This window comes from Aythya ferina (assembly GCF_964211825.1).
Source record: "Aythya ferina genome assembly, chromosome: Z".
Lineage (NCBI taxonomy): Eukaryota > Metazoa > Chordata > Aves > Anseriformes > Anatidae > Aythya > Aythya ferina.
This window is the reverse complement of record NC_140299.1, coordinates 3,541,178-3,556,902: the sequence shown is the minus strand read 5'-3', so window position 1 is coordinate 3,556,902 and position 15,725 is coordinate 3,541,178. Positions and strand designations below refer to the sequence as shown.

Genomic DNA, 15,725 nt, shown 5'->3' with positions numbered 1-15,725 from the left:
GAGACTCAAATATAAATACAACAGAGAAGGGAAGTGAAAAAGTGGGTGAGAGAAAGCTATTAGGAAAAAGATTTTGCCCAGGTTCAAGAAGTAGCCTGGTACTTTGCACTGTGCCTAACTAACAATGTAAACTGAGAAACAATTAATTTTAAATATTTACAAAGATTAAAAATGTATATACACATTTTATGAACATCTTGTACATGCAAGCACACCTTCTTTTTCATATCTTCTCCTTACACCATGCTTATTAACACACAGCAGCACAATACCATTTACACCTCTCCCTCAAACTTGGCAGCAAAAGCCCTCAGGTCAATTTACAATAGAAAAGCCAGCAACAGAGCTCCTGCAGTGCTGCAAGACCCTCCTCTGCCCACGGAGATCACTAGGAGCACCGTGCTGAGATACGCTCAGACAGCCACGCACATCCCACCTGCCCCTGCACTCACCTGAGGCACTCAAGCTTGGGGTCCATTTGCTCTGTCCAGTAGGCTTCCATGAAGGGCAGTGGCCCTTTGTGCTTTGGAAATGCCTCTTTTCTCTGAGGACAGTCTGAGCTATAGTAACTGTTGTCTTCATTCAGGTTCTTCACTTCCCAAAGTACTTTTATATATAATATTTTTAAACTTCGTGAGTTTGATCCCATCTCCTGTATATAGTGTGCCTCCATATCATGGATTGCCAACTCTCTCCCTAAAACAGCAGAAGTGTTTCTTTTTATATTTCCCTATCCCCACACAGATTGCTTTCAGCCTTTGCCTAAGTCCCTCTCTGTCTGAATTATACATAGAAAAGGGTCTATCTCCTTGTTACATTTATAGCAGAATCTTATGCAACCTACTGTGCAAGAAAGACTATTTTTTTGACCACCATAAATAAACCACTTTTTATGAATCTCTCCATGGACTTTATAGCAGTGCCCAGTCCACCCCTGTTAGCTTTTCAAGTGCCAGATGCAAAATATGCTCAGACAGCAATAAATCAGAGACCATTTTTACAGTCCTGTTGATACTTCGCCTCTGTTCTGTGGCCAGAAAGCAACTGTAGAGCTGAGTGTGCTTTGAAGAGGCCCTGCTGAAATGCTGCCTTATCACCAGCAATTTTATTTGATCTCCTCCAGATAAGCCCCTAATGGTTCAGCTGGTGGACTGGATCTTGCGAGGCACCTCCCAGGTGATGTTTGTCAACAACCCCCTCAGCGGGCTGTTCATTTTAGTGGGGCTTTTCATCCAGAAGCCCTGGTGGATGCTCACAGGCTGCGCTGGATCAGTTGTGTCAACGTTAACAGCACTGGCCCTCAGCCAGGACAGGTAGGTGGAAGCTCGTGGCTGGGATGATCATTATGGTGTCAGGAACCAGCTGAGGGGTCACAGCCTCACGTTCAGGTGTATCAGAACCAGCAGACCAGCTTCCCTTGTGGGTCATCACGGTTCAGTGGGCTCCAAACTGCCTCCTCCCTCGGCACATCAATCCAGCATTTTTTCCATCCTCTCCCTACAGTCCTTTTTCCAGAAGGAGGGCATTTTTAAGTTGTATTTCATTGGGTCTCTGTGACAGGTCACCTTCTGCCTTGCAAACGTTTCTTTCCATCACAGATCAGCCATTGCAGCCGGGCAGCATGGCTATAACGGGATCTTGGTGGGACTGCTCATGGCTGTCTACTCTGACAAAGGGGACTACTACTGGTGGCTTCTTCCTCCTGTGGCAGTTACATCCATGGCCTGGTAAGCATCCCTTCTCCTAGGGACAATTCTCAGAGAATGAGGAATCCTGCTGTGTGCATCTTAAAGACATTGCAAGGCGCCTCTGCCCAGTCTCCTACATCAGTAGCTCTAGCCACAGCAGTGCTGGGAAGGGCATTCGTTGATGCACAGAGCTTGTCAAACACCTTGGTAGAAGGCCGAGTGCGCTGACAAAGCTAATCACAGCAGAAGGACAAAGCAGCTCTACTTCAACACTCTGCAAATGGCCCTCATCAGCAGACCACATTCAGGGCGGGTGTCATTGCACTCAGCACCCCAACTGTCCTCCCTTACCCAGGCACTGAACTGACCTGGAGCTCTCCCTCAGGCTGAATTCAATCTTCCCCGTCTCAGATCCGCAACCAGTCATGAGCAAAATTAATTCCTCCAAGTAGCTCCAAATGCCAGACAATGTCCTTTAAGGATTAGTTACCAATGCTAAATACAGACCTTAACAGCACTGCAGAATCTGCCTAACAGCTTCGATTGAAATTAATTTGAGAGTCACATTTTAATCACTGCTAGTGATAAGACACAAATCATTATTGCATTTCACTGCTTTTAAAATCAGATTTTTCAATATTTTATTTCATTAGTCACTCTCAGCGAAGGTCATTTTGTGACACCCTCTCAAAACCCAGAACATGTTGCAAGAATGTTTAGTCTGTCTTGCCTGCCAGAATTCCCTGAGGCTTTTTATTCAAAATTTTCCTTATTCTTCTAGTTCAGGGACTTGAGGGAAGAGCTGAAAGACTTTAAAATTAGACATTTCAGTGATTTTTTTCAACTGGTACTTTGTATTTCAGCTTTGGAAGTCAGCATTTCTTTAATTGTTTCTTTCTTCCTGACAAGATGTATAACTGGCAGAAGCTTTGTATTTCAACACAGAAATTAGGACACTGTTTTCACTGAAGTGGTGTTTTTTCTTTTGCACAGTGACAAGGAAATCTGTAACTGCTCTGGAAACCAAATTTGTCATAAAAGAATAGGCTTCATCTGAGAATATAAAATGAGAACAAAGCATTTTTCCACTGATAGTATCTACACAACAGGACACAAGCTGTTGCTTTTGAAATGCCAAATACTTCTTTTTTTTTTTTTTTTTTTTTGTGGTGGTGGTGGTGGTAGTGGGATTTTTTGTTTGTTTTGTTTTTCCTTTGTGTGTGTGTTTTTATTTTGTGTTTGTTTTTAATATTTTACATCTCTTAATTAAGATTTTCCGTCCTGCTTGATCACCTCTCCTGCTTTATTCCTCTTCCAGAATTGTCTTACCACTTCTGGTACTCCCCAAACCATTTGAACACACAAAATGCAACTTTATAATTCCTTCTTCTCTCTTGTCTCTTCAAGACTGGAGCTTTTTTCACCAACCAGAGTTTTCCATGGCTGTTCCTGTGGTATTCCCCAAAATCTGCTTTTCTGTTTCTTGCTACATTTCTCTACAGGAGTAGAGGCCAGATCACCTTCTTCCCTGCAGGCCTACATACAGTTCTGGATGCTTTTCTTTATTGTCTCCCTGAGCCTGGTATAACTAGCAGAGCACCCATACACTAGCCAACTTTCCTGAGAGGACAGCATGGCGTTTTTATCACCTGTTGTTAAGCGAGGTGCAGACCATGGCTGCATCCTCCAGCCACTGGGGCCCAGACCGGTGCCTGGGATCCAGGGCCTCTGCCCATGCCAGGGGACATGGCTGCTGCTTTCCCCTTTGCAGACCCAGCTGGTAGAAAAGCTGGGCACGTACCCCAGGGACACACAGGGTTTTGCAAGTGAATTTAGTGCCAGCAGCCAGCCTCAGACACAGGGGCTGTGATCCATGGTCCTGCTCCAGCCCTCACTCCTCCCTCACGCCAGTCCCCCAGCAGCTGGGGAGCACACACCACTCCCATCCGGGGCTGGGAGGAGAAGACCCCACTCCTCCAGCAGCTGATGGCAGGGCCCCGCTGACTTCCAGAGCTGGCACCACAGCCCTAGGCCTACGCCCCACAGCCTGGCTCCAGCAGCTGGCACTAAATTCACTCACACACACACAGATCCCTGTGGGACACACACACACATAGGAGGGAGTGTGAACGCACAGAGAGAGAGTTGGGAAAAGGTTTAATGAGAAAATATAAGAGCACGGGACAAACTGCAGTGACCAGGCACAGGGCTCAAGCAGACAAGCGTACTGAGTGCCCCATTTTATACACAACTAGCCCTTCCCTACTCTTTCTACCGACTCCTCTTCCATCCTCCTGCTGCACTTCCCCTGCACCCTCCCCCCCACCTCATGGCACCCAGTTTCTGCACCCTCCCAGTCTGGGTCCCTCTTATCAGCTGCAAAGTCCAGCTTTATCTTCCTGGAAGCGGGTCTCTAGTTTGCAAGCCCATCAATCTGTGTGACTGTGAGGTTTGTTTCTGGTCATTGTCTATGTTTTACTTTGTCGGGTCCATGTCTCAGCATTCTGATTATTGTTCCCTCTAATTTTTATTATTAGCCCAATTTAGAAATCCTCAGTCAGGCAACCTTGCTTGAATCAACATTACCATATTCCATCTCTTTCCTTATCAGTCTGTACAGGTATCTGGTCAGTGTATATTTCCACTGATTGATCAGGACCTCTCTGAGTGGTTGTTCCCTTTCCCCTTCATCAGCCACCCTCCCACTAACCCATTTTTGTGTATCCCTTAGTCAGACATTTTTTTCCTTCAACAAATAAACAGCCTCACACTACACGTACCCTTATATCCAATAATCGTATATGATAATTGCTGTAAAAAGACAAATAGCATTCTCTAACTTTTGATCTGATGCTGTCTAGAACATGAAACTACCCAATGTTTCTAAAACACTTGTGTTTACAAGAGCTTATGACCAAAGTAGTAGGGTGTTTCACCACTTTAACTATTATGAACAAGCTATACTTGTTTCTTTTCTTCTTTTGTACTCAGTCCAGTCCTGACCAGTGCATTGGGATCCATCTTCAGTAAATGGGACCTTCCCGTTTTCACTCTGCCCTTCAATATTGCAGTGACTTTGTACTTGGCAGCCACAGGACACTACAACCTCTTCTTCCCTACAACCCTCATCAAGCCTGTAGCATCAGTGCCCAATATTACCTGGACTGCAATCAATGTGCCTCTGGTAAGTTTCTTCCCAACTAGTTTATGATATTTCATTAAAAATGTGCACGTGAAGACATTCAGCTCTGGATAACAATTTTGAATAGGTCAGAATGGGCATATGATATGTACAGCCTGTAGCAATTCACAGATAAATGTCTTGGCTCAGTTCATTTCATAGAAGACAGTGCCCTAAAAGCCCCAGGGACAGTCCTGGCTGACCCAGCAGAAAGGCTGATCAAGGCTGAAGGAAGAAAGATCCTGAACTTCTCACTCCACCTAAAGCTAGACTGCCCTAAAACATGGCTTGAGTACTCTTGATACAGAAGTACATCTCGATATTCAATCCCACTGCCCGGATGTGTTTAAAGGGATATCAGCAGGACAGTCAATGACAATATCAAAAGAGGGAATAAACATCATGATATCAAAGGGACAGAAATTCATTTACAACCAGTCCCCACAGGCCAGATCTAGCACTGGAAAAGGTTTTATTACATTCACCCTCACAAAGAAACGTAAAGATAATTGGTATATTTCATATAATATAATAAATCAACCCCACCACAGTATTGCTGCCTAGGAAGGTTACTGTTTCTCTTCCACTAAAGGCACCCCCAACACACTGTGTGTGTTTGTTCAGAGACCATACTACCATCCCAGAAGAAGCAAAAGTCCATCTTTAACTTGAGGAAGTTCAGACCAAACAGTGAACTAATTCACACTGAAGGACAAAATACTCACATTTACCCAGCAGCCTCACTCAGAGCCAGGATTGTTTCCTTTCCTTTCTAAACATTAGCTTGGATGAAATAACTGTTGTGTCCTCAGAGTTAGAATAACATGCCCTTTTCTGCTGGCTGCTGCAGCTCTTGCAATCCATCCCGGTTGGTGTTGGGCAAGTGTATGGCTGCGAAAACCCCTGGACTGGAGGTATCTTCCTTGTTGCTCTACTTATCTCCTCCCCACTTATTTGCTTGCATGCTGCAATTGGGTCTGCAGTGGGGATGTTTGCAGGTAAGAAATATTTACCAAAGTAATTTTTGTAACTAGACTACCTTAACCCAAGATGTCAGGAGATTCTGTCCAGACTTAATAGATGAATGGGCTTAGATGTACTTGGGAATACACTCCTATCCTTGAAAGTCTCTCTAAATTCCAAAGGTCTTACTGAAGGTCACTCAACATGGTGAAGGCAAGAACAGAAGCATACTTTCTTTAAGCTCTGAACTTGGTACTAGATTTGTAATTCAGGCAGGTATTTGTTCCACCTTGATGAATCCCATGGAGATGATGATAAAATAAAATAAAATAAAATAAAATAAAATAAAATAAAATAAAATAAAATAAAATAAAATAAAATAAAATAAAATAAAATAAAATAAAATAAAATAAAATAAAATAAAATAAAATAAAATAAAATAAAATAAAATAAAATAAAATAAAATAAAATAAAATAAAGAAATAATTTCATTGATCTCTTGCCACCAGAAGTATGCTAAATTACAACCACAAGCAAAGATCTGCCTCAGAGCTAACCAGTCAATGAGAACAAACAGACTTTTCTACTATGGAGTTCATTCTACCTTGCTGCAGATTTGTAAAAGCAGCTCAATGAATGCTGCCCAAAATAGCCTGTCTCTGGGAAACAGTCTTAAGCTAAGACAGACAAGATCAATGCCATTTATCAGAGCAATTTTAGTTTAAAAAAATTATGATGAAATAAGCGTGGTCTGAGGCAAGTACCTCTAAAAAAAGGTGCAGACATGCAACATTAAGTTCTGATTTCTGCTCTGAAAAGCTTTATACAAGATGTCATCTGCCTTGTATTTGTCTTTTTAAACAAAACTATCCACAATTTGTACAGTTAAGAGCATTTGGCAAGTTGGGTACAGATCTGACATTTAATCTAGAAGGGAAAGGTCAGGGGAAAGTCTGTGGGAATAAGTGTGGTGAAAAGGAACAGAAGACGAATGAGGGCATTATAGCAGGAAATGTCTTGATCTTAAAAATAAGGTGGCCTGTGTACTACATATTGTGCTATCCTTTTTATTGGTACATCTGAAGCCTATGAGAAGTCCTGTAGAAGTACCTATGACATCAGGTTTGGAGCAGACCTTCAGCTCCCACCCGAATGGAGAATTTCCACAGCAATGATGGAGTGGCCACATTTAGTATTTTAGCAAAGGTCACTCAGAAAAGATGGAAAATTCTGCTTCCTCCCACAAAAAAAAAAAAAAAAAAAAAAAAAAAACACTCAGCTGTTCCTCCAATACTGAAGCTCAGGGTATGCGTGAGCTTTAAACAATATACATGAGCACAGATTTCTGCAAGCAGTAAAGCTAAGCCAGAAACCCCTCGTGCACTCTGGCTAGATCCTCCATCTGGAGATCTGGGGGACTAACCACAACACACTCAGGGCATAAGCAGGAAATTTTTCTGAAAGAAACCTTTCAGACTGAGTCAAACACCAACCCCAAGGACATCATCATAGCACCAAAATCATAAACTTCATTTTATTTCACCTTTTTTCTGCACGTGGTTGTCATGCAACTGTGAACCCAGTTAAATGTCTCGATATCATACGGAAGGGGGATTGGGTTCCCTGCAAGTCACGGATCCTCCTGCAGATACTTTTCATACCTGACCTCAACCCACTGCTTTTTTGTCTTGCAGCACTGAGCATTGCAACACCCTTTGACAGCATCTACCTTGGCTTACACAATTACAACTGTGCACTCGCATGCATTGCGATTGGAGGCATGTTCTATGCCCTGACCTGGCAGACTCACTTGCTGGCACTTGCTTGTGGTATGTATCTTTTACATTAAGGGGAGCCAAAAATTGATGCAGCCACACAGTCTATGAACAATACGGGCTTGGAGTCAACTGTGGACTCCACGTTTTGTTTGCTGCAAAACATGTTACTGTGCAAGAGTTATTTCGGTGATGGCATCAGATTTTAGTCACAAGTGGTTGCAAGTCACAAGTGCGGAAGGAAGGGTCTTTAGATACTGATAGCACAGAAACATCTAGAAGGGGCAGAAGCACCAGGGTTTGTGAAAGAAGCACAGCTCTGCCATTAGCAGAAGCCTAACAAATTCAAAACTCGGCAGATTTATAGAAGCAGCCATTTCAGACCTATATGTACCCTTATGGGAAATGCATCATAAATAGAGAGCTACTGCACAAATTCAGTTCAAAAAAAAAAAAAAACAACAACAAACAAACAAAAAAAAAAAACTAATTGTTGAATTCTAACATTAAACCTCACATCAGGTAGCTGGGAGGATCATTTCCCATGCATTTGGACACTTTAATATTTCTGATAATTTCTTTGGAAAGATGAGCAAGGCTTTCCTCACCTTGAGCTGTCTTTGGTTTTCTTTCCTCAGCATTATTCTGTGCCTACTCTGGAGCAGCTTTTACTAATGCCCTATCTGTGGTAAGTTTAGTTATTTTGGGGGTTTTGTTTAACTGTACTCTTGATTTTATCATTATATAAAGCCAAGGAAGTTCCTCCAAATTGTCAGTTCTGACAGCATTGAAGTGAGAATGCTGCAGCCAGCAGCAGGTCTTTTATAGATTTCACAACAGTTAACAGTGCACCTGCAGACTACAGCTGCAAATATGATTTCAAAAAACTTTGGAGTGGGAGTGTGCACATACATGTGAATTCCAGAAACAGCTTGTAGTTTGAGATGCAAGATTTAGTTACAGGCAGCATTTTTAAACAAATACAGCAGTCTACTGTTTTCCTTGCTTTTTCCAAGGTCTTTTTCCACACTCTCCCACCATTTTTTTTCCCCAAGTTTGGTCTGGCAACAAGAACTATACAAGTAAAAAAAATGAAAATAAAAAAGCCACTGCTCTCTTAAACATAAACTGATTGTATCTGGACATCTCAAGAAAGAGATGAAGCCAGAACAGCCATGCTTTGTGTCTTCTTGAAGATCTGAAAGACTAAAGCAAAACCATATTTTAATAAAATTGATTTAGTAACTTACAAGGAAAAAAAAAATAGAACTAGAAGCTTAAATGCATTAAATGTATTCATCTGGCACCCTCTCAGTAGAGCATAGGTCCACGCAGAGGGGTTGCTTTGTTAACCACACCTGGTTTGGGGATGCATCAGGGAAGAGGACACCTATTTCTTTTCTTGTGACCTTGGTTTTGGCAAACTCAAAGCCAGGTCAGGAGGTGAGAGCACAGTGCAGGACTGAGGGTTGGACGCAATGCCAGGAACGCATGGGCACTGACTGTGAATGTGTGTGAGTAGTACTCTCAGAACATGGTATTTGACAGGATGGTGAGAGGTTTCAAAGTGCACTCATCTGTCTGTCCTGTCCCCTCCCAGCTTGGACTGCCACTCTGTACCTGGCCTTTTTGCTTCTCTGCACTTCTCTTCTTGCTGATAACTTCAGACAACCCAGCCCTCTACAAAATCCCCCTCTGCAAAGTCACCTACCCAGAAGCCAACCGGATCTACTACCTGAGAATGATGAGAAGAGCATCAGAGAGCAGAAGAGAAGAGCAGAAACGAAAGGAGCAGAAACCTTCAGGTGGCTCTAAAATAAGCACAGGAGGCACCCCCCTGTGCACCCCCAAAAACAGCCGTGCTTACTGATTTCCAGTGACCAAGAGAAAGCAGTATCAGGGCAGTTTGTCAGATGCTAGCCAAGCGCTCTGCAGCTACAAACACCACCTTTGGCAGTGGTCTGTGAGCCAGGGATTTGGCACTGTATGCTGGAGGAAACACGATTTGCCCTTAAGCTAAGCTTTCCAAAAAGCACTCAGGTAACATAATAACAGCTGCCTTATCAATCCACATGTTATTATATTGAAAGCCACCTCTTATCAACAATAATTATAAGAATAGGCAAAAGAACATAAACACTGGCAAGAGGCTGCATTTAATCTTGGATATGTAATTTAAAAAAATAAATATGCTGAGATGAGACATGGCATCTAATAATAATAATAAATAATGTAAGAAATCAAGTGCTGCACTTTAAATTAAGAACATGTACATCTGAAAGTGGAATAAACAGACTGATCTCTTACTTCCTTGTGTCTCATCAATGTCTAATCCTCTTAATCCCTCTTAACAGCTACAGCACACACAGGTAAATTCTTACAGTGTGTACTATTTTTGCTGCATCTTCTGACTCCTCATTAAGCTCCAAGACAATGAAGGTCTAAATATACATGCTTTAATCGTACTGGAAAAGTGACTAGCTAGCAATGATCAAATGTTTTTCTTTTCCTTGCATGATTGTCTGTCTTGCAAGTAGAAGATCTATCTCCTGCAGTCTGCAGGATAGCAGATCTGAATCCCCACATGCATCTGGTGGGAAATAGGAGCCTTTTATATAAAGAATTATATAAACATTTACTGTTGGCAGCAATTACCAAAGTCCTTTCTCTCCCTTTCTTAGGGAAATTGTTGCATTAAATCACAAGCAATGAACAAGTCCAAGTCTGCTCTTGGTGTCTGTTGAGGCTTGGACTGGGATCTTCTCATGGTTCTTCAGTATCTGGGCTGTCCCAGAGAAACCTCATGAAACACCACCATCGTTAGTCATGGGAAACTGAGGAGGACCTTGGTGCTGTGACACCCAGGGGAGTGGTTTCTGGCAGACATAAAGTACAAGAACACTGCCACTCTATGCTTCCTCTAAGTCCTTATGACAGGGAAGGGCTAATTAACCAAAAGAGTACTATCCTTGGGAACCTTTTCCAAAGCCACTGAAAAAAAAAAAAAAAAAAAAAAAAAAGCCTACCAGAAAGGCTTCCTCATCTAAAGCCACTTCATACAATCAGTTTAAAAATCATGGACCCAAATGAACCTGAAGATTTAAGGTTAAAATCCAGAGAGACACCACACAATGTTCAGATTAGATTGTTGTCCCTTCAGCCTCTTGATGTTGGGCTGTTTTGCAGATTTATTTGAGGCTCTCTGAGCAAACAGATAGGAGCCCAGCTCTAACTTGAACCTTTTGGAAAAAAGGTGGGCCTGAGCCCTGCCCAAGGGAAAGTCTGTGTCTTTATAAACTTTATAAAGTTAGCAGCACCAGAAACTGCCACTCTAAGCATCCCCTAAGCAGAGGCACACAAGATTGAATTCAGCCTGAGGGACAAAGTTATGGTGCTATTAAAAAGCATCTGAACATACTTAAAACAGGTTAGGCCATTCCAGGGACTTCAGTAAAGTTTAGTTCCCCCAAATGGATTACAACAGATTCAAGATTCCACCAGGTAGGACAGCTTCACACATGCACAAGACCAAATTTCAGTAGGCATAACTCTGTCATTGAAAATGTAGGAACCCAATGAGTTTTTGAGCCTGCTCCATCCCACAGACTTTCACCTATGTTACACCTCCATCCCATTTTAGACCTCAGGCTGACCTCTGAATCCAACCATATAAAGGCCCTCCAGGAAAGCACCAAGGGAACCAGCTGGCATTCCTGCATGCCACAAGTCTTCTCAGAGACTAATAAAAGACCAAGAATCCCAGCAGCCTGCCCAACATGTTGGTCAGGAGACTTTTGCTTTGCCTAGAGGAATGGGACTGACCAGAGCTTGACACCTTGCCTACCTCTATGAAGGGGAGAAAGATCTGACAGACGTCCAACAGCAGCAAGTCAAAAAGCAAATCCATTTGCCTTTGGCTCCCATGCAAATCCCAGCAGCCACCCAGAGATGCTGAGCTCTTACAAGCTGCAGGCACAGATGTATTTCTTTAACACAAGACCAAGGGAGGGGAACCAGTGATTTAGGAGAAACAGATCGTTTGCAGAAGCAATCCATTACCCAGACACTGGACAAAAGCAGTGATGCCTTCAAGCTACCAGCAAGGGCTGCTGCAGGTGGATCTCCAGTCTCAGCCAGAGTCAAATGGCATTTGTAGGCTGTCCACACAGCTGCATATTCCTGCATGGTGATTCCAGAAAAAAACAACACGGGACAAAGAAACCGTCAGAAAAGGTGTCAGTGGGCAGAGAAGGTGGTAGAGTGCCACAGGTTGCCAACCCATCCTTTTAGCCACAATATCAGCAAACCAACACTAGCAAAAAAGCAGTCCTGTACAGCTACTACAGATCAAAGACATCTCAAGGTTACTAATTCTGTAGAAAAACAAAGGCAGAATAACACATGAGGTGATACACGGCTGTCTGAACACCTTCCCTCTATAATAGCCAATGAAATATTAAACACACTTGAAATAGCAGGACCTGTTCATCTGCTCTGCATAATTTAAATTAGCTCATACACAATCCACCATTAAAGAAGGAATTGAATAGTAGCAACAGTTACAAAAATTACTGTAATAGAGTCAACTAAAATAATGCTAGAATCACGTTTTGTTTTCTAAGAAAAATATCAACTGTGGTTAATTATGCCAAGCATATTATTTATTTTCTTAAAAATAAGAGTAAAGTCCAAGCACAATATGGTTACTGGAAATAATTTGTCATGAAAGAGCCATTACAAACTTTAATTCCTCAGCCACAAGAGAATCCATTCTGAAATCAATTAGCAAAACAATTTCTAGAGTTGAAACCATCCATAAAGAACAGGGAATAAACAGCAGTCAAAAGATGTGAATAACTATACACACTACTAATAATTCTTGAAAACAGACAAGACAAATATCAAGTGTCTCCTGGATGGGAGCAGTAGGCAATAAAATCACTGACTGAAACTATCAGTGAAGCAACCCCAAGAGCAGGCTATCAAGTTCTACAGAAGATGTTAAGAGAAAGAAAAAAATAGTTTTTAATGCAACTAATAAGTTGCAGCCATTTCCAGAAGCACCACAGATTTAATATAAATTAATTCTGCCAAAAGGAAGGGGAAGGGGAAGGGGAAGGGGAAGGGGAAGGGGAAGGGGAAGGGGAAGGGGAAGGGGAAGGGGAAGGGGAAGGGGAAGGGGAAGGGGAAGGGGAAGGGGAAGGGGAAGGGGTAGGGGTAGGGGTAGGGGTAGGGGTAGGGGTAGGGGCAGGGGCAGGGGCAGGGGCAGGGGCAGGGGCAGGGGCAGGGGCAGGGGCAGGGGCAGGGGTAGGGGTAGGGAAAGGGAAGGGGAAAGGGAAAGGGAAAGGGAAAGGGAAAGGGAAAGGGAAAGGGAAAGGGAAAGGGAAAGGGAAAGGGAAAGGGAAAGGGAAAGGGAAAGGGAAAGGGAAAGGGAAAGGGAAAGGGAAAGGGAAAAGCCCCCCCAAAAAAGTGTATTTTGTAGTTAGAGCAGTTACTCCAACCAGCTCGCATCTGCAGCAAGTGAAATGAATAATCATGCACAAATAAACACCTGGCATATGTAAAAACAACTTCCTGGAAACGTGCCTTCAAAAACCAAACAATGGCAAATGGGAGCAAACTAAGAAACACGAAGGAACCATGAATAGAGAGGACCACCTATTCTGTGATAACTGGAGTCCAGTGTAAGACTACCTACACCATGTGGCTCTAAGAAAAATACTTACCTTATTATTCTAAATGTCATTTTTTCTTACTCTTTTATTTGCTTCTAACCCCCCAGTTTAAAATAAATAAATAAAACACCTTTGCTGTTTGAGATGACATTTCCATCTCTTCTCACACACACATAGGTGCTTCTGTTGTTAAGATCTGTTGCAGAGCCTCTAACAGCAAAAGCTGAGATGAGTGCTTCGGATGTCCTGGCTTGGGTATTGGTTACTCCAGAATGATCTGTTAATCACTCTTCATGAACAACCAGCAAAGCTCTGCTGAGGTAACATGGAAGGGATTTGCCATCTCAGTGAACGTTGGTGGCACAAGTCAGAGCCACGCTGCCATCCACACCAGAGCATCTCATTCCCCACAATCAGCTCCCTTCACCTGATGGCCTTTTCCAAAGGGGATTTGGGCTTTATAAAATCTGTCTCTTGGAGCAAGGGCCTTCAATTAGATCTGAAGTCACTGATGAAGCACACAAATGCAATCCCTCCAGCCCTTCCCCAGTGCCTTTGCACAGCCCAGACTGCAGCAAAACCCCACCTACTTTGGGCCTTGTACCCATTTTCATCTTGTAGCAAGAGTCAGGTTAAACATGAGCACTTAAAACAGGGTAGCTCTATATTTTTGTGAAGCCATTTATAGTTTGTAAGGGGGAGGGGACTGGAGATGTTTCTTTCCTTCCTGCTTTCCTCAGTAAGTTCAGCTGAAGCCAAGTCTCAGAGGTTTGTTAGGGCTGAAGCTGTTAACTCGCCTCAGGAAGAGTTTGACAAGTCAGATGCAGGGGTGGGTTGCAAAGAGTTGACAGGAAGAAGAGAGATTTCTAGCCAAAGGCTATCAGAGACCTATCCGAGACCCCTTTATATAAGGGAATTCTCCAGCAGCAGAGATTTTGACAGAAGCTGGTAGTGGAAATTGTGACATGAGCCACCTAAAACTCGTTGAAGGCCTCGCTAGGGTATGTTTCGGAAAGAAAGTCTAGCAACAGAAATTGTTTGAGTCGGTCAGGGCTTGGTCTGGGGCCACACACGTCTTTAGGCTCTTAGGAACAAGGCATGCTCAAATGCCTCCTGCCAATGCGTAATAAAACGCATTTCATAAATTACTTCCTCTTGAATTTTGCTGAAGCTCAGCCCAAAGCTACAACGAACAATTTCAAAGCCTGGCCTCCCATGGAGACATATCTCAGCACACAGCAGCAGGATTTCTGCGTTAGCTGGGAAATGGAGTGAGTGCTCACTGCTAGGCTTTTACAAGTCAAAAAAAATAGTGCTATAAAATGTTTTAAGTGCTTCACTGGCCTGAGTAAGAGAGGTTTGATTTGGGCCTGCAGCACACAGTGTGGCCATGTTTTGAGCTCAGACATGGAAACGGTGAGGTCTGCAGCTCACTGACATCCAAGAACCCCTCATGTATTTTCTTTTCAAAGCCCCTGTGCAATGCTGACCTCACTTCTTCCCACAGCCACCACTACAGACCGGTGTCTGTGCAAGCAGGAGAGCCAAATCATCAGACAGGGAGGGCAGGTGTAGCTCCCAGCTGGCATCCTGGCAGCATCCAGCAAGTATCTGGAAGGGCTTTATGCTCCAGAGGGGTACTCCAGTAATACAGGCTCTCAGCATGAGCTGACAAAAACAAAACTTTACAACATGTTCAAATATTACAAGGCCCTAAACTCTCCAGCTGCTAGGAAGTTGCTCTGTGCTTTGTCAGTGCCAGATAGCCCTGGTCTGCAGGGATGTATATATTCCCCAACTGTTTTGTTGTTGTTGTTTTGTTTTGTTTTGTTTTTGTCGATCAGGTTTGCCAGGGTAGCAGAAATGCCAGCACTCTAAGGGTGAGATTCCTTTACCAAACCCTGTCCCCCTGCTTCCCTTTACACAGACAGGTGTGTTTTAATTTTGAAGATGGAAAGAGAGTTCAAACAGGGAACAAACCCTGGTTGCAGCTGGTTTTGCAGTTCTCATGGGGTCCTTTGCAAACTCTTGCAGCTGCTGCAACAGCTAGAATTCACACATCCCCATGGCAAGATGAGAAGACCGGGGAAAGCTCTGTGGGAAGCAAAGGTTTCTTCCACCACACTTTTCCTGAGAACAAGCAAACAGTTTGCATTTGGGCACCTCCAGCTGCAGCTCAGCACCTCCTGAGCATTACCGGTTGCCTCAGAGCATTTAGCAGTTTAAGCTGCCATGGAGCTGCATCCTCACATTCCCCTCCAGGGACTACCCTTTGCACAAAGAATTGAGACAGACACAAATCCATGCTCCAAAAGCATGCAGCTTCACTCAACACAGAATGGGCAAGGTTCAAAGACAGATAGGAGCTTTTCCAAAGACACCTAGCCACCTTACCCACCCAAAATGCAGAGGTGCAGGTGTATGGGCTGCTTCGCACATCTCA

General features: G+C 43.3%; 1 protein-coding gene across 1 annotated transcript in view; it reads left to right on the top strand.

Moving 5' to 3' along the window:
• Nucleotides 1-1,638: 1,638 nt before the first annotated feature.
• The window catches only part of LOC311426609 (urea transporter 2-like), a 34,669-nt gene continuing 20,582 nt past the window's right edge, over nucleotides 1,639-15,725 (top strand). Inside the window, exons 1-6 of the mRNA XM_084503076.1 lie at nucleotides 1,639-1,727; nucleotides 4,680-4,872; nucleotides 5,720-5,867; nucleotides 7,527-7,661; nucleotides 8,246-8,295; nucleotides 9,208-9,466. Of these exons, the coding sequence (XP_084359202.1) occupies nucleotides 1,654-1,727; nucleotides 4,680-4,872; nucleotides 5,720-5,867; nucleotides 7,527-7,661; nucleotides 8,246-8,295; nucleotides 9,208-9,466 (859 nt within the window). The 5' untranslated portion in view covers nucleotides 1,639-1,653. The remainder of the gene's footprint in view (nucleotides 1,728-4,679; nucleotides 4,873-5,719; nucleotides 5,868-7,526; nucleotides 7,662-8,245; nucleotides 8,296-9,207; nucleotides 9,467-15,725) is intronic.